Source organism: Halichoerus grypus, chromosome 13 (assembly GCF_964656455.1).
Source record: "Halichoerus grypus chromosome 13, mHalGry1.hap1.1, whole genome shotgun sequence".
NCBI lineage: Eukaryota > Metazoa > Chordata > Mammalia > Carnivora > Phocidae > Halichoerus > Halichoerus grypus.
This window is the reverse complement of record NC_135724.1, coordinates 74,751,412-74,767,484: the sequence shown is the minus strand read 5'-3', so window position 1 is coordinate 74,767,484 and position 16,073 is coordinate 74,751,412. Positions and strand designations below refer to the sequence as shown.

The 16,073-nt window shown below is 41.3% G+C and overlaps 1 protein-coding gene across 4 annotated transcripts in view; it reads right to left on the bottom strand.

Annotated features, from left to right (window-relative positions):
* The window catches only part of PITPNB (phosphatidylinositol transfer protein beta), a 63,193-nt gene that overhangs the window by 27,336 nt on the left and 19,784 nt on the right, over nt 1-16,073 (bottom strand). For 2 of the 4 annotated variants that reach the window (XM_078060825.1, XM_078060824.1), the window contains exons 5-7: nt 15,882-15,889; nt 15,296-15,370; nt 13,620-13,703 (exon numbers count right to left, since the gene is read on the bottom strand). In XM_078060825.1, coding sequence (XP_077916951.1) covers nt 13,620-13,703; nt 15,296-15,370; nt 15,882-15,889 — 167 coding nt within the window. Of the gene's footprint in view, nt 1-13,619; nt 13,704-15,295; nt 15,804-15,881; nt 15,890-16,073 lie in introns of those variants that run through there. The other 2 variants (XM_078060823.1, XM_078060822.1) reach the window with 2 other exon arrangements.

Below are 16,073 nucleotides of genomic sequence, written 5' to 3'. Positions count from 1 at the left end.
GATCTGGGGTGGGGGGTGAGGATGGCGTTGAGCATGGGAAGCAGGCAGAGGCTGTCAACAGAGCTCTATGTTAAAAGGTGGCCACAGCCCAGAACACAGTCTGGCTAGAGCACAGCGAGGTTAGAGCACAGTCAGGCTAAGCGCCTCTTGCATTCTTTCTCATCTTATCTGTATCTTAGTCTGAGATGGCCGACACTGTCATGCTTATGAAGGCAGACCTCCAAAGCCTCTGGAAGGTTACAAGTTAAAAGAGAAAGAAATCAGAATTCCAGGCCTGAAAAGAAGTTACAACCAAAAGCCTAATGTGACAGGGGCACCTGGCTGGCTCAGATGCTAGAGCATGTGACTCTTGATCTAGGGGTTGTGAGTTCGAGCCCCACCCTGGGTGTGAAGCCTACTTAAAAAAATAAAAATGAAAGTTTAAAAAAAAAAAAAAGCCTGATATGACAAATCCATCTCCCACAACCCAACAGGGAAACCAAATAGTTGTGCTCTAAATGAAATGTGGGCAAGTGGGAAAGGGGGTTTCTGGATAGCCCAAGGCTGGTAGGCTACTCCTCAGCCCTGCCCTCAGAGTAGGTGGGCTACTACTGGTTTGGGTAAGCTTGCATTTCATGCACAAATATACGTTTGTTACTACAACATATTTTATTATTATGTTTATATACTTATTAAAGCATTTTAAAATGAAGATATTTTAAACTCTTCACACCAACAAGTTTTAACATGTTAACAAGTCAATTTTGTTAAAGGTGCTTGTTAAACATTATTTTAAGATTAAATTGCAAATGCCCGATATGTAGTATGTTCAAGAAAGTCTTAACACAAAATGTATGTATTTCCTTAAATCACAATAGATGATAAACCTATCATATTAAATTCCTTAAACTAAAACAAGGGGGAAAGTCCTAATGAATATTCAGGTGAGCCCTTTCCAGCAAAATGTCCATGTTGGTCTATGAGCTAACCTTCAGACACAACTGCTCCTAAGACCCAGGACTCCAGTTAACCCATAATCACTAATTTAACAAACATTAAGTAGGAAATAATTGCAGAAAAAAATACTTTTTTTTTTTAACAGCAAGAGCAAAATCCAATAAACAGCATCATTCTTGCTACTATTTTTGGAGAACTTACTTATGTGCCAGGCACACACATTCTCTCAGTTAACCCTCACAATGTTGGAACAAAGGTAATACCACCACTTCTGGGGGTGGGAAAATGAAATCCCTTGCCCTTGTGGAGCAGAAGAACCAAGACTCAGATGCTGCTCTGTCAACACCCAGGTCAAACACCATACTTTCACTGCAAATATGATGTGATTTACATTTTTATCATTTGATAAGACTCAAGTACCTGAAAGGATTTTTGCTCCCTCTCTGCCTGGAGAACTTTCCCTAAGAAAGAGTAACACTGCTTTAAAAAAGAAAAGAAAAAAAAAAAGACGGGTGGGGGGGGCTTTTATAAGGAATACACTTTAAAAAAACTCGATTTGGAGCCACTTACGCTAATTTCTTTCAGCTGTTCAAAAATGCATTTTCCCCCCCTCCAGAAACTGGAGCAATTCTACTTCACACCTCACCACCTCCACCACCCCTCCCTACTTTATTTTTAAAATATGGAAGAGATCAAAAATAAACATTAAGTTAATAGGTTCTAGTTGAAAAAATATTTTATGCAAAACATACTGGTTCATGCAGATTTTTTAAGATTTATTTGAGAGAGAGAGGGCACACAAGCACTCTTAAGATTTAACCAAGCATGAAATAAGGTCATGGGGGGGGCGGGGAAGAGGGAGAGAGAGACTCTCAAGCCGACTCCAAGTGATAAGGGCTCGATCACCTGACCCTGAGATCATGACCTGAAACGAAACCAAGAGTCAGACGCTTAACCGACTGAGCCATCCTTCATACATTCAGATTTTTAAGAGAGATTTAAAAATCCCTTAAGATTTAAACCGAGCATGAAATAAGCAATATGTTATTCTCCCACAAGAGGGCACTGCCATCCAACTATGCCTTCAAATACACTAGCACATTCTCTAAATCCATGACTGGATGTAAATCTTTTAAGAGTTCCAAAAGCTGACCATGTAAGGTAGCAGAATAAAGTCGGAAACATTTTTACATTTCTTTTTAATAAAAACTATGCTTATGTTTATTTATATCCCCTTTAAGGAGGGGGGGGGAACCTCTATTACTACAAAAAGGATTTCGACAGTGGCTTGCTTCACAGCATAGAAAAGGTGAAAGGAGACGAGCATTTGACAAGCGGAAATTTTGTAAGCAAATGCAAAATCACTGCTACCTGAAAACCTGTATTTGTTTTGTTTTTTCTTTTCTCTGAATTCAAGGGGGCTACTATTACAATTAGGAGCTGGGTCAGACGTCTCACCTCTTTATTACACACACACTTTAATAAAGAGCTTTTGGCGCTCTCGCACATACATCAGAAATATGTTACAAACTTTTAAGATAGAGATTGAATGCCTAGCTTCATTTATGGCAAAAGGAAGAGGTATTCTACTAGATCAAGTCTGCTCACGCCAAAGAGAACAACTGAAACAGCGTTGGCAACCACAGGCTCTCCTCAGACTCAATGGATCTCAGCCACGGACTTTTAATAAACAAAAGCTCTCTTCAGGGCTAAAGAATTAGGTAGCCACTGCACAGCTCTAAGAAGTAGAAAGCCCTTCTTAGGAAGTAAGCGGCAATAGTTGGAATGAAAGTAACATCTAGAACTGCAGAAGCTTTTTGAAAGCTGTGAAAGATGATGAACCAGTGTTGACCACTAGCATTATCATCCATCAAAGATTAATTTGGAAGGTCTGTTAGGTTGACTCCCAAAATGTCATTTATGTGGCTCAAAAGCTGACAAATATTAACAATTTCACAAAGTCTGACCTAATATTTAGTTTTTTCCAGCCAGATTTTATGTTTTTAATTTAAAAAAAAATTAATCTTAAAAAGGTTTAGAAAGCATATTTTATGATTCTTGCATTTCTTTAAAATTACGAAGTTTTTTCTAAAGGCAGTACAGTAAAGCATATGTTGCCAAGACTATATACTCAAATGTGTAACATCTGGGCACCGTCTCACGGAATGTCTGATCAAAGAAAAAGATATGCCCGAATCCTTCCTAGAGCACCAGAAACAAGCATTGCTGAAGGTGTGACCAAAACTTACATGCCTAAATAAATTAAACCAAGTTTCATCAGCCTTCCAAGGCTGACATTCAAGAAGTCTCTTTTAAAAAGAGCAATAACTAAAAACAATATAATATACACTCGTGGTTTAAAACAATTAAAAAGTGTCAGACTGTTCAACACTCAAACAAGGTAATGATGTGTTCAAAGTAAAAATGGCTAAATGCAAGGAAAAGCAGGCCTTTATATATTCATTTACAAAGGCAAATGGGATTTCAGATAATCAGGTGTTGCTTAGCATTATTTCGGCTCTCAACTAAATTGCGGCATTGTTTTGCCTACCAAAACATACTAAACAAAAGGTTCATAAACAAAGAACAAATGGGCAATGCTAGAAAGAAGCAAAAAGCACAAACTTTAAAAACCAACTCATTTGCTTTGACATCACAATCCTTAAAAAAATTACCAAGGGATTTCTACAAATGGCTTAAGTGAGCAGTTTAGAAGAGCCCAACAATTCCATTATTATGTACAATTAAAATGGGCCAGGGCTCTTCTTTTAGTGAAGTACAAAACTCCAAGCTTCCAGGTTCTAGTCAGCCCTCGAACTCCAACTTTGGCTACAGCCTGGAGCCCAGCACTGATTTGTATCAGTTGTGATGGAAAAGAAAGAAAAAAAAGAAAAGGCCCTTTGGTGCAGGGGAACTTAGCACTGCACGCTACACAAGCAACCAACTCCAATTCACTTAGAAACACTTTAAAGTGTTCCTTGATTAAGAATCTTGAAATCCCTTCAGACAGATACAATTATTCCTTTATCTGGAAAAATATTTACCATACCAACACAGAGCAAATAGCAAGTTCCAACAGATGTTTTCTAAGTGAACATATGAGAAAACACATGAGGGGTGTTCTCCATTAAACAGTGCCCAGACCAAAAGACACCTTAGTGGCTCCAATCCTTTTATTATTCTATTGCATATATGCAAATTTCAAAATATCCCAGAGTCTAGTGGTTATGGGAGAGGGTGACCAAGGCCACTGCTGCTTTTCTGGGGAACCAGGGGAGATGGAAAGAAGAGCAGGTGGTTGGTTGTTTTAAATAAATTAAGCATGCTCTTAATATACTGTAAAGGAAGGAACATCATATGGTGAGAAGATGCTCTAGAAAGACAAAAATTAGCAGCCCTGCTTTTGAGTCCCCAACTTCCCTTTCCAGCGCTTATGTGGTTTAGAGAAGTTACAGCACTTCCCCTGGGCTCAAACTCCTTAACAGTAAAAATACAGGTTGAGGTGAATGTTTTGGAAACTGGCCTCCAACTGAGATTCCCTCCGCTTTTTAAAATCTTCGAAGAGTGCCCACTGTGCAATCTTCAGCACGTATAGTGTACTAAAGCATGTCCCAAGTGACCATGCACAGAAATCGCCCAGAGAGCTGGATGGAGCCCAGAGTGCCGCCTAGAGACTGACCAGGGTGGGAGCTAAAAATCTGCATTTCTAACAAGCTGTCCCTGGGCAAACCTAGCTTGAAAGGAAAGGGCCCCAAGCGTTTTGGCCAGAGTCCTAGCTAAGGCTCTGAGAAGCAAGCTGAGAGTTAGTCACAACGCTCCCCAGAGGGCCTCAGGAACCCTAAATAGAACCTCTTTACTTCCAAGCAATGTTCAGAGAACTGGACCTGTGGGCAGATTCAGCCACAACTGGGATTCCCACATGTACAGACCTGCCTTCTAGCCACAGTGGGGATGTTCTCCAAAGGAAAATAAGCAAGGGCGGGGGGGGGGGGGGTGAAGCCGAGTGGGCTGGACCAAGGAAAGCAATTCCAGGTACTTCGAGGAAGGGTGAGCTTGATCAGCAGCCCACCCCCTCACCTGGGAGTGCCTGTGTCCCGTGAGGTATCAAGGAGAAGGGCTGTGCTGCCAAGAGGTGGCACAGAGAGTGGTCCAGAGTTCAGCAGTGTGATGACCCAAGGACCACAGCTCAGGAAGTCTGGCTCCGCAGGGCAGGCATCGGGGCTGCAGCGTGGCTGTAGCACTCAGCGACCACACTGCAGGACACAACCCCCCAACGCTCCCCAGGGGGGTATTTACAAAGGAGAGGGGCTGGGAGAAAGGATGGAGACTTGGACTAAATATGACTTAGTAACAAGAGGGTAACAAGAGGTTAAAAAGAAGGAAGAGGTAGGAATCTGAGGTTTATCTTAAGAACACAAGCTTACTGGGTCACTCACATTCAAACGGCCCCTTCATGCTCTTCGGGGAAGTCCCCAGGAAGGACCCTATCAGTCAGAGCACACCCTGCACATCCTTTCTGTGACCCAGAAATGACCGGCAGAATACCATCTTCAGTGAAACACCACTACAGTTTCATATCATTAGTATTTCCTTATTACTGATGTTTAAAAAACAGTTGGATGTGAAACCATATCACTTTTAGACTTGTGAGCCTTAAAAGCTTCAATTAAACATTATTTCTATGAAAATAAATTCTTGGAAATGATAAAGTCACACAGCACACACTGCGGAGGAAGCATACACTATGGAGGAAGACTGATACAGTCCTTTCTGGTTACACATAAATACCTAAAAATGTGGTTCCAATTTCTTTCTTTTTTTCAAACCGTGCTCATTTTCTTTCAAATTACTTCCAAAAACGAAGGTCTCTCTCATGTTAATTGTGTGTACACTTCGGCTTACACTTTAAAGAGTCTTCCTCTCCTGGGAAGTGACTTTTGTATACAAATCATGAAAAGCTACTTAGACAAAGTGCTGGAGATGATTAAAAGAGGCCAGATTCGCATTTATACCTTAAAAAAAAAGCAGACGCAGATGTCAACTGACTCATTTGTGTATATTTTGGAAATAAGTTGAAGATATGCATGTGCATTTCATCAGGACATTTAAAGAATTCTCAACTTTTTTATTGTGATTCTGTATCAAAAACGACTTTAGAAATTAAGGAAGTTATATTCTGGTATCTTTTGTATGCTAGATAAAACCTTGACTCATTACAATTTGGTCTAACTAAAACACCTTTTAATATGACAAAGCTACTTGCTCATTTAGAAATGAATTTTTAGAATTAAAGGCATATCACATATGCTTCATCACCTAGTATAAGTAAAGAAGGAACTAGAGTAGCATTTTGTTCATTTAATATCAGAATGATAAAAACTTCAATTCCTCCAAATGGTCTTCTCCCCACTCCACCTTTTTTTAAACACAACAAAGGAAAAAATTGCAAATGCTTTTTGATTCACCAAACCTTTACTGAAAAGTTCACTTGATGTCATGCACTGAGCATCCTGCTAGGTCCTGGAAACACAGAGATGATGAGGTACAGTATAGTCTGGGCCCCCAGTGGGTACCCAATTTATTGAGGAATAGAAGAAGGCTTTTCAGGAGCAATTCCTGGGTTAGATTTGAAATGGAGGAGGGGCCAGGAGGGCGTAGGGGCTCAGGGATGTGTTCTGCTGGAACGGCACACCAAGCAGGAGCCTTCCTTCTTAAGGGATATAACACCTTAACCCTTCACTACAACGCTGCTTTCCCCCAAAATAGGAAACCTGCTTTGTATAGTGGCCAAAGGAAATTGAGTGGGGACATTTGTGCAGAAATCTTAGACTCCTCAGCTTGTTTCATTAGGCAATCACACATCTTCTAGAAAATTACAGAGAATGGTGGTTACAGTAACAGTTCTATACAGACTTTCCAAAGTAACCAACAACAAAAAAAATGAATAACCCATACATTTAAATATATATGATTTCTGAAGCAAACTACTGTGACCCTGGGTCATACTGACAAATTTTTACAACAAATCCTTGTTCCTAGAGTTACTGTGACAATGTCACCCTTCGATTATGTACATATGTCAAAGCATCCACTTAAATATTTAGTTACTCTGTGGGTCTAATCACATCCGTTCTATGCATGGTGAAGTACAGTTCGTAAGCACGGCCAAAAACCAGCAAGTCTACAAGGAGAGTGATATACGAGCTGTCTGAAACAAGCAACCCAGCAGAGAGTAAATCCTAAAAGTAATCAACAGTCACTCTGAATTAAAATGTTTAGGGCTGTATTTGAATTAAATCCACCTGCAGTGACAGAAAACCCCCACCAGGTGGAGTTAAAAGATGCAAGCTTCACTTCCAAATTCTTGGGTTTCCTGAACTCCCAACTATTTCAGATTTCTCCTGATTGAGAAGATTTGGCTATTTATCCTCTCAAAATTACTAATTAACGGCTTTTATTTCCTTTAAAGCAAGTAATAGGCAGGAAAGAAATTCAACCATTTAAGAAGTTTTGGGAAAAATTAGCTTATTCAAGAAAAATCGGAGTTCATTAACAACCAAATGAAAATCAATGGATTCAGTCAGACTGAGACCAAAACCTGTGGGGATTAAGGTGCCACAGTGTGAACTCTGATAGATCACCACATCTTCACAAGGTCTCCCTACCAAACATCCACCTGTTGGTCCAGTCAGAGTTACCAAGTTCTCAATTCTAGTGTCCCTTTAATTCCTGAAGAGCAAGTTTTAGGTACTAAAAATTGACCAATGCCATGGCAGACATCCCCTAAGATGACTCCCATAATGAGTCACACTCTTGTATAAGCTCCTCCCCTGAGCACAGATGGAACCTGTGACTTGCTTCTCACCAAGAGACTATGTATGGCGAAGGGCTGTCACTCCTTTGATTAGGTTGCATTACATGACCACTAAATTTGTGATTTGTCATGCAGCAATAGGAAACCGATACGCTAAGCGAGAAGAGGACATTTAAAATTCACTGCACACATTTCTGACAGACCTCAACTCTTCCACCCCGTTCCCCAGACATCTAGCTCCCTCACCACCGTTCATGAAGGAAATCACTCTTCCGACTGTCTTACACATTCTTCTCGAGCAGCTATACATGAGCAATCAAGTACATGCATACAGATATATTTTCCCCCTTTTACAATATTCAAATGGAAGCATCCTGTAATACTCTTTTTTATCTTTCTCCAACCACATTACCTTGTGAATGTGGCATTGTGCTCACTCCCTTTTAATAATTCAACTTAACTCCATCATACAGAAGACCCATAACGTTTTTAGTCCTTGTTGATGGAGACATTTAGACTCCAGAATGTTTCCAGTCTTATGTTTATACATTTCGCACTTCACACCGAGATCAATTCTTAGAAATGGAATTCTGCTGGGTCAAAGGGCATGTACATTTTTAATTCTGCAAAACAGGCTGCACTGATTTACACTCCCATGGGCAATGTATATGAGTGTTTCCTCACCCCTTGCCAACCCAGGTGTTACAAGTTGACATCAAATTGATTTTATACAAATTCTTGACTCAAAAAGGTTAGTTTCATCATTATCCTCAAGCTCATCAGGTTCACTCTACAAATACTGATGAAGTACTCACTCTGAAAAGGGGATGGGTTTCTGAACATGGAGAACAAGATACATCAATGAAACGAGTAAGGGCAGAGGGGTAGATGATTCCAACATGGGCAAAATCTCCCTGGAGGAAATGGAATCTGACCTACAGGACACACAGGCCTTGGACAGAGAGGGAGGCCCAGAAGGCACGCCAGAACAAACAGCGAGGAGAGGAAGATGGCAGCTTGAAGAGCAACAAAGCAGGGCCTTAGCTCCGAAGGAACCAAGAGTCAGTAGAAAGAACACTGGATTGAAGAGTTAGAATTTCCACTTCTGGCACTGGTTGAACGACCTTGAAAGAAACTAGTTTATCTGGGCTTCAGTTTCCTCACTTATAAAACAGGGTGGTGAGCCCTGAATCAAACTTTCTGTAGCTGCAGAACTAACTGTGTTCAAAGTAAAATTATAGTGAAGACTAATGTCAGACAGACAGAACCGTGCTGGGAGAGGGGGACGGAGGGAATTCCTCAGCCCCACTTTCTAGTGGCTCCATCCTGACAGCCTGAGAAACTGGTAAACTCCAAGAAATTCTTAGGATTATGCAAAGTACAGTTCAAAAGCAATGAGACCTGGATAGCTCAGGTCCCCTTCAACTCTAAAAACGATTCCAACTTTCCCTTCAGTGTTGGATAATGCACCTGCAACTCTGCTTGCCTACACCGCATTCATTCACTGAGTACCTACTATATATATAACTCAGGCACTCTTCTAGGAGCTGGGGAGACAATAGTTAAGAATACAAAGATTCTTCCCTCTGAGGTTCAATCTCTACTCAGGGAGAAGAGATAAAGAAGTAAACAAATTTATAGTATGTCAAAGAAATGAGGGTAAGAGGGAAAAGTGTAACGAGGGTGGGGGTGGACTGTTCCATCCATTAAATCCTACTCTCCCTCATGTTACGACTCTTCAATTCAGTCTTTACAGATTTTTGTCCTCACAGATCATTTTTTTCTTTCCTCTAAAATCCTGCAGCACTTTGGACCATGCATTAAGCCTCTGCCATTTGTTCACTATTTCACTGTGCTGGGCTTGTTTCACCCAGATTGCAAGCCTCTCAAAGGTTCTATCCCAATCTTGGATAGCTACTGCAGGACTATTCCAGCAGCACAGACAGAGCGACAGAGCCCGCACTCAATACCTGTTAAGGGCTATGAAAAACACTGTCATCTGAGAATTACAAATGTGTGCTTAACTTCCTTTTCCCAACACCACGGACCAAAATTTTTAAAGAACTTAAAAGAGCAGAACCAAGGGGTGCCTGGGTGGCTCAGTTGGTTAAGTGTCCGACTCTTGATTTCAGCTCAGGTCATGATCTCAGGGTCATGAAACTGAGCCCCACATTCGGGCTCTGAGCTGAGGAGTCTGCTTGAGATTCTCTCTCTCTCCCTCTCAGCCTGCCCCTCCCCATGCTCCTGTGCTTCCTCTCAATCTTTCAAATAAATAAAAACTTAAAAAAAAAAAAAGAGCAGAATCAAATGAACAAATTAATGCAACAGAAAACCAAATTGGATCTAGTAAGTAGTAAGGATGGCCAGGTGGTCCAAGTGTTTGCATTAGACGTTAATTCCTAGGATAAACATTAACTACTCAAGGCCAAAACTAGATGGGGTGGAACCTAAAGGGAGAGTGTCAGGGTGAATGTCTGTGCCCAAAGTGTGGAAAGAAGAGGATGAGCAGAAGAAAAGGGCAGACCCAGAGTCCCTGCCCCACTATGTCTCTTCCCCACCTCCTTGCCGGAATGGGTGCTGGCCCCACACCCCACTCCCCAATCTCCCCCTCAGCCTTCACACATCCTCAGGCAGCTCAATGCTCTGTTCCTCATCCCCAGGCTTCAAAACTGCCCAGGGTACCCTCGCCTCCTAGCACACAGAGTTCCCTTTTGCACCAGTCAGTATGCATGTCAAGGTTCCTTTTTTACGTCCAAAGGTCTAAGAATCCATACATGGTATCAGTTTACTTTCAGTATTCACAACTGAGAAAATACATAAATAACTACTGTGACACAGTTTTTCACAGCAGCACTAGTTACAATAGCCAAAAGGTAGAAACAACCCAAACCTCCCTCCCCAGATGGATGCATACACAAAGGGTGGTGTATTCATACACTGGACTGTTATCAGCCATGAAGAGAAATGAAGTAATGACACACACCACAGTGGGGATGAAAACAGGCTAACGTACAAGAAGCCAACACTGTAAGTCACATACTGCTATGATTCCACTTCTATGAATTATCCTGCATAGATAAGTCCATGAAAACAGCTTAGTGGTAGCCAAAGGCTGGGGGGAGGGAGAAGTAGAGAGTGACTGTTAATGGGTACAGGGTGTCCTTTTGGAGTGATGAAATGTTCTTGAACTGGACAGTGGTGATGGTGTGAAGGTACCTGTACTAAATGCCACTGAACTGTACATTTTGAAGTGGTTAAAATAGTAAATGCTATGTGTATTTCATCACAATAAAATAAAGTACTAGGAATTCAGTCAACTTTAAAATAAGTTTGTATCTTACTAATCTCAACAATGTAATTGGCAAAAAGGAGCTGTGAACACTGAAAAACAAAACCACACATACCTACTGATTTACTCCCCAAATAATGCTTGGTGTGAAGAGAGTTCTCAAAGCTCCTGCACAACCGTGGCCAATCACAATGCCAATAATGGCGAACATTTAGTAAACTAGGCGCAGCTCTAAGTGCTCACACTTAACACTGTGAGATAATTAGCCCCACTTTACACAAGATAAAACAGGCACAGAGAGAGGAAGCAACCCATCCAAGACTGAATAGCCAGCAGGTGGCAGAACCTCAGAACCTGAATCCAATCTAGTTTCAGAACGTATGTTTTTAGTCATAGCTCCACAGACTCAGAATACAGACACTTCTCATTCGGGCCCAATCCCTTCTCTTTCCCCATGTATCCAGCCCAGACAACGTTCCACCACAGGGAAGCACCCGCTTGACCTCTGCATGTGCAGTGCCCTTCACCTGGAGCACTGATCTCAAGTGCCGTTGTCACACCCCTCAAGGCCAGCAGCGCCTTCTCTCCTTGCTGGTCTAGGCTGGGGTGGAAAGAATGAGACCAGGGGCCTCCGGGGCTCTTACACAATCGGCCTTAACTGTTCCATCTACTTGCATTCATGCCTGCAAACATTGACTGAACTCCCATTTTAGCCTGAGAACAAGAACAAAGAACTCTTATGACCTCAGCAAAACCAAAGGTGCCTTGTATTCTGCGGGAGAACAACCTGGAATGCAAACCCATGAACCACAAGATCGGATTGTTTTGTCTGGCTGGCACAACTTTTTCAAACACCAACAATATAACCTGAATGCCTTCCCTGGGGCATCCATACTGTCACTAGGCATTATCTTGTGACCTGCTGGTCCAAGCACGTAGGCTACCCTGACCTAGCCCATTAACCGACTCACTCATTGCTCACTCCCAAGGATTTTTCCTCCTACCATCATTCTTTCACATGCAGTAAACATGGCTGGAAAAGACACAGAGAAATAAAAGGCAAAAGAGAAATCTGAATATTATTTTTAAAACAGAATATACATTTACTTCTGAGGATTAAAAAAAAGTCCTATATAATTTCAAAGGTGGAATTATCCTTAAAATTGAAATAATGGCAAATCACAGCACAACTAAAATTTAAGAAGTTCTACAACAAGGATCCCTCATTAGTGTTCACATTTCTAATCAGGGACGGGGTCCTAGCAGAACAGGACCTAGCCTAGCAGAGGGTCAAAGCTGGCAGTCTCAAACCCAGTGATTTCAGAGAAAAGATGGGGGACCTTTGTTTTAGAAGGTTTACCTTTTTTTTTTTAAAGATTTTATTTCTTTATTTGACAGAGAGATAGAGCAAAAGTAGGCAGAGCGGCAGGCAGAGGAAGAGGGAGAAGCAGGCTCTCCACTGAGCAGGGAGCCCAATGCAGGGCTCAATCCCAGGACCCTGGGATCATGACCTAAGCCGAAGGCAGACGCTTAACCCAGTAAGCCACCCAGGCGCCCCTAGAAGGTTTACCTTTAAATTTCAACAGCAAAACCAGACATTTTGTTTGGGTTATTTCTGTTCAGCCTATAACACTGCTCATGTTCAGACAATAAGCACTGAAAATGAAATGGAAAGGTCATGAAATAAAAATGCTAACTGAACACGCTGGGCTTTACCATGACAGAAGAACTCTTGCTCCAAAGCTTTTGCTCTCTACACCAGCATAAAGAGGGCCAATGGTTGTCATAACATAAAGTCCACAACTGTGCCCTGCAAAAACAAGCAGCACCAGCATACTCTAAGATAAGAACTGAGTTAATATTTTCAAACTGCAGCAAAGTAATACAAGGGTCTTACTTTGGGAGAATGCAGGTCTTCACTTCTGGGGGAGGGTGGGTTATTAAGTCAAAAGCCTAGAGTATGAATATTTACATCTAGTAAAAATCAAGATTAGAAAGCTACACAACTGGGGGCGCGTGGGTGGCTCAGCTGGTTAAGCGACTGCCTTGGGCTCAGGTCATGATCCTGGAGTTCCAGGATCAAGCCCCGCATCAGGCTCCCTGCTCAGCGGGGAGTTTGCTTCTCCCTCTGACCCTACCCCCTCTCGTGTTCTCTCTCTCTCATTCTCTCTCTCAAATAAATAAAAATTAAAAAAAGAAAAGAAAAGAAAGCTACACAACTGTTAAGCTTTCTTAATCACACTTTAAAAGTATAAGGGACCAACATTATTTACAGAAGCCCAAAGGAGAATTCTTTTGTAAAATAATGTTGTTAGTCTTTTCCCCCCGCAATGAAAACAAACCTCTATATATCTCAGGTATATTGGGATTTCTCAAAGGGATCATTTGTGAAAAGGTGAAATCCACAGAAGGAAACAAATAACCCTCTCTCCTACTCTCTGGTCTTTTTGCTGCACAGACCCACACCCAAACTCCAGGCTCACTGCAGTGTAGAAATGCAGGCCATACAAGAGAGAAAGATCGTGTTTAGATGTAAGAGGCAACAAGTTAAAATGCCACTGAGGAGTATGCAGTACTTACTGCTGGTTCAACTTGACTTCGATCTGCAATATCTATGTGGACAATTTCAACAGTTTTCCATGTGTTCGGATCTAAACCGTGTACCTATAAATGACAAAGAGAAATGAAACACAGCAAACTGTAGACTATTCTTATTAGGCAAACTATTACATATATAATCTTTATCTGAGTCTTTTAGACCACATTACGAGGAATAAATAAATCCAAATTGTTACTTCATTAAATTAACGGTCTGAAGTCTTAAGGGATCTAGAAATCTTTTGTTACCCTTGTATACCTAAAAAATAAGTGTGGGGAGGGGAGGAGGTGTGAGGATGCTGCCAAATTAACAGAAATCTGTCACCATTATTTTCTGGTAACCCTTAGAGATGAGTTATATAACAAAATGTACCTAACCTATGTTTAACCCAATGATACACGACCAAGTCCTTGTAACCTTTAAGTCCTAGACGAACATAAGGTGACATTATAATTAGATTTCAAGAAGCTACACCGTGAGGTTTAAAACCTTTCCTGAATTTTCAGTTTTGAAAGGACAGCAATTCCTCCACTCCTCATGTTAACTAATCATTTCTACAACTCCCTCTATGAACCAATTAAGAACTGTTTACAAATGCCAAAGTTTGTCCATTTGGAAGCTAGAAAAGGCAGATCAACTCATACACAGACTAAAGCACACCCAATGATCTCATTTAGATTCTAAATTTTAGAATTACTGTGGAAAAAAAAACCAACATGAAATGTCAAATGATCACCCGGAAGAAAAACTCAAGTCAAATACTACCAATTGTAATTCAAAAGTTCTATTAATTGGCACCAATCACATAAAAGCGAAAAATACAACATGAACTTAACCTCCTGTAACAGCGTAATGGTGAGGCTGGAGCGGCAGTTCTCCAACTGGAGCTCTTGAGCTGGATCGTGTACAACACACAGCATACTGAGCCCCACCCCCAGGGATTTTAATTCAATACGTATCGGGCGAGGGCTGAAAATGTGCATTTCTAACAAGTTCCCAGATGCTGCTGCTGGTCCAGAGACCACACTTTTGACAGCCACTGGGCCAAGGGCATCGATCCATACCAGATGGTTTGCCAAGTTCTCTAACACATCTTATCAAAAGTTAATGATTACACTGAGTCTTAAATGATTTTCTTGAAATTTATTTGAGGGATAAATGTGCTCCAACTTGTAAAAATCAGAAGCTTGTCAACATTTTTGTAAAACATTCACAGTTGCTCCTCCTCCTCGCCTTTTGGCCATTTCTCTGACATCAACCCAGCAAAGCAGAGTGGAGGTGAAAATTAAAGCAGTCAATTTTGCTTTGTAGAGTAGCTCTGACAAACATACAGAGATGAAAAGATGAAAGAAATCTAAAGTTAACGGCTAAAATCGGTTTGTGAATTTTATCTCTGCTCTCCCTGTCCCAGAGAGAGAGAGCTGATAAAAACAGCAACTCTCCCCACAGTCTGCTCCCGCACCGAGGCAAGGGGGCTGAAAGGGAATGCCCCGTTTGTTGCTGGTTGCTGGCCTGCCTCACTGTAATCGGACATGCCCTGGTGTGTCCAGGTACCGGTCTCCCGTAGGTGATATCACTCGGGTGATGACAGAATGGACTACAACAGTATTCCCATTTCCAGAGGCTTCTGCACTGAAAGCCCAGAGTTGAAACTTACATTTTCTAATGTTCCCAAGTCTGGTTTGTGCCATGTTTCAATTTTAATGAAGAAATCATCTTTCATATATTCATTCTGCAGAAAACACAACAGCAAAATGACAGTGATCTTTCACTGGTTCTTTGCGGCTTTTGTCTGCAGGAGCCTTCCCCAGCATAAGCATCCGTGCTTTGACTCTATAAGACCGATCCTCAAGTGACAAAGAATCATTAGCTACCTGTTTTTATAAACTTGTCAAGCAAACCAAATGCTGCATGCTTTTAAATAATTTAAACAACCCTACTTGTCATGCAGCATAGAGGGCTAATATTAAAGAAGCTGGGAGGTTTGGTGAGCAAATATGGCATTCAAAGGAAGTAGCAGAAGCAAAATAAAGTCAACAGGGAGGTTTTGAGACAAGGCTGGAAAAAACCCACTAACACTGTGAACATGTGGTGGAGTGTAGGCTGGTGGAAAGAGCACAGAGGAGGAGCCATGCAGCGGTGGGCAGTTTTATTTTAAAAAGCAATGAATGACTGAAAATAATTATTATGTAAAGCAAAATTTAAAGATGAAGAGTATGTGACACAAAAATAGTTTTACTCACCGTTACAACTGAGGCATAATTGACAGGTGGGCAATAAAAGGGGAAAAATTTCAGAATATTAATCGAAGTCAAAACAATCTGTCATATTATTTACTGTCACGATGATTAAACTCCCTGAAAACACAGAGCATTTAGTAGTTTATGTCTGCAAAAGTTTCTATACAAGTGACACTACAGTCTACCTTAGATTAT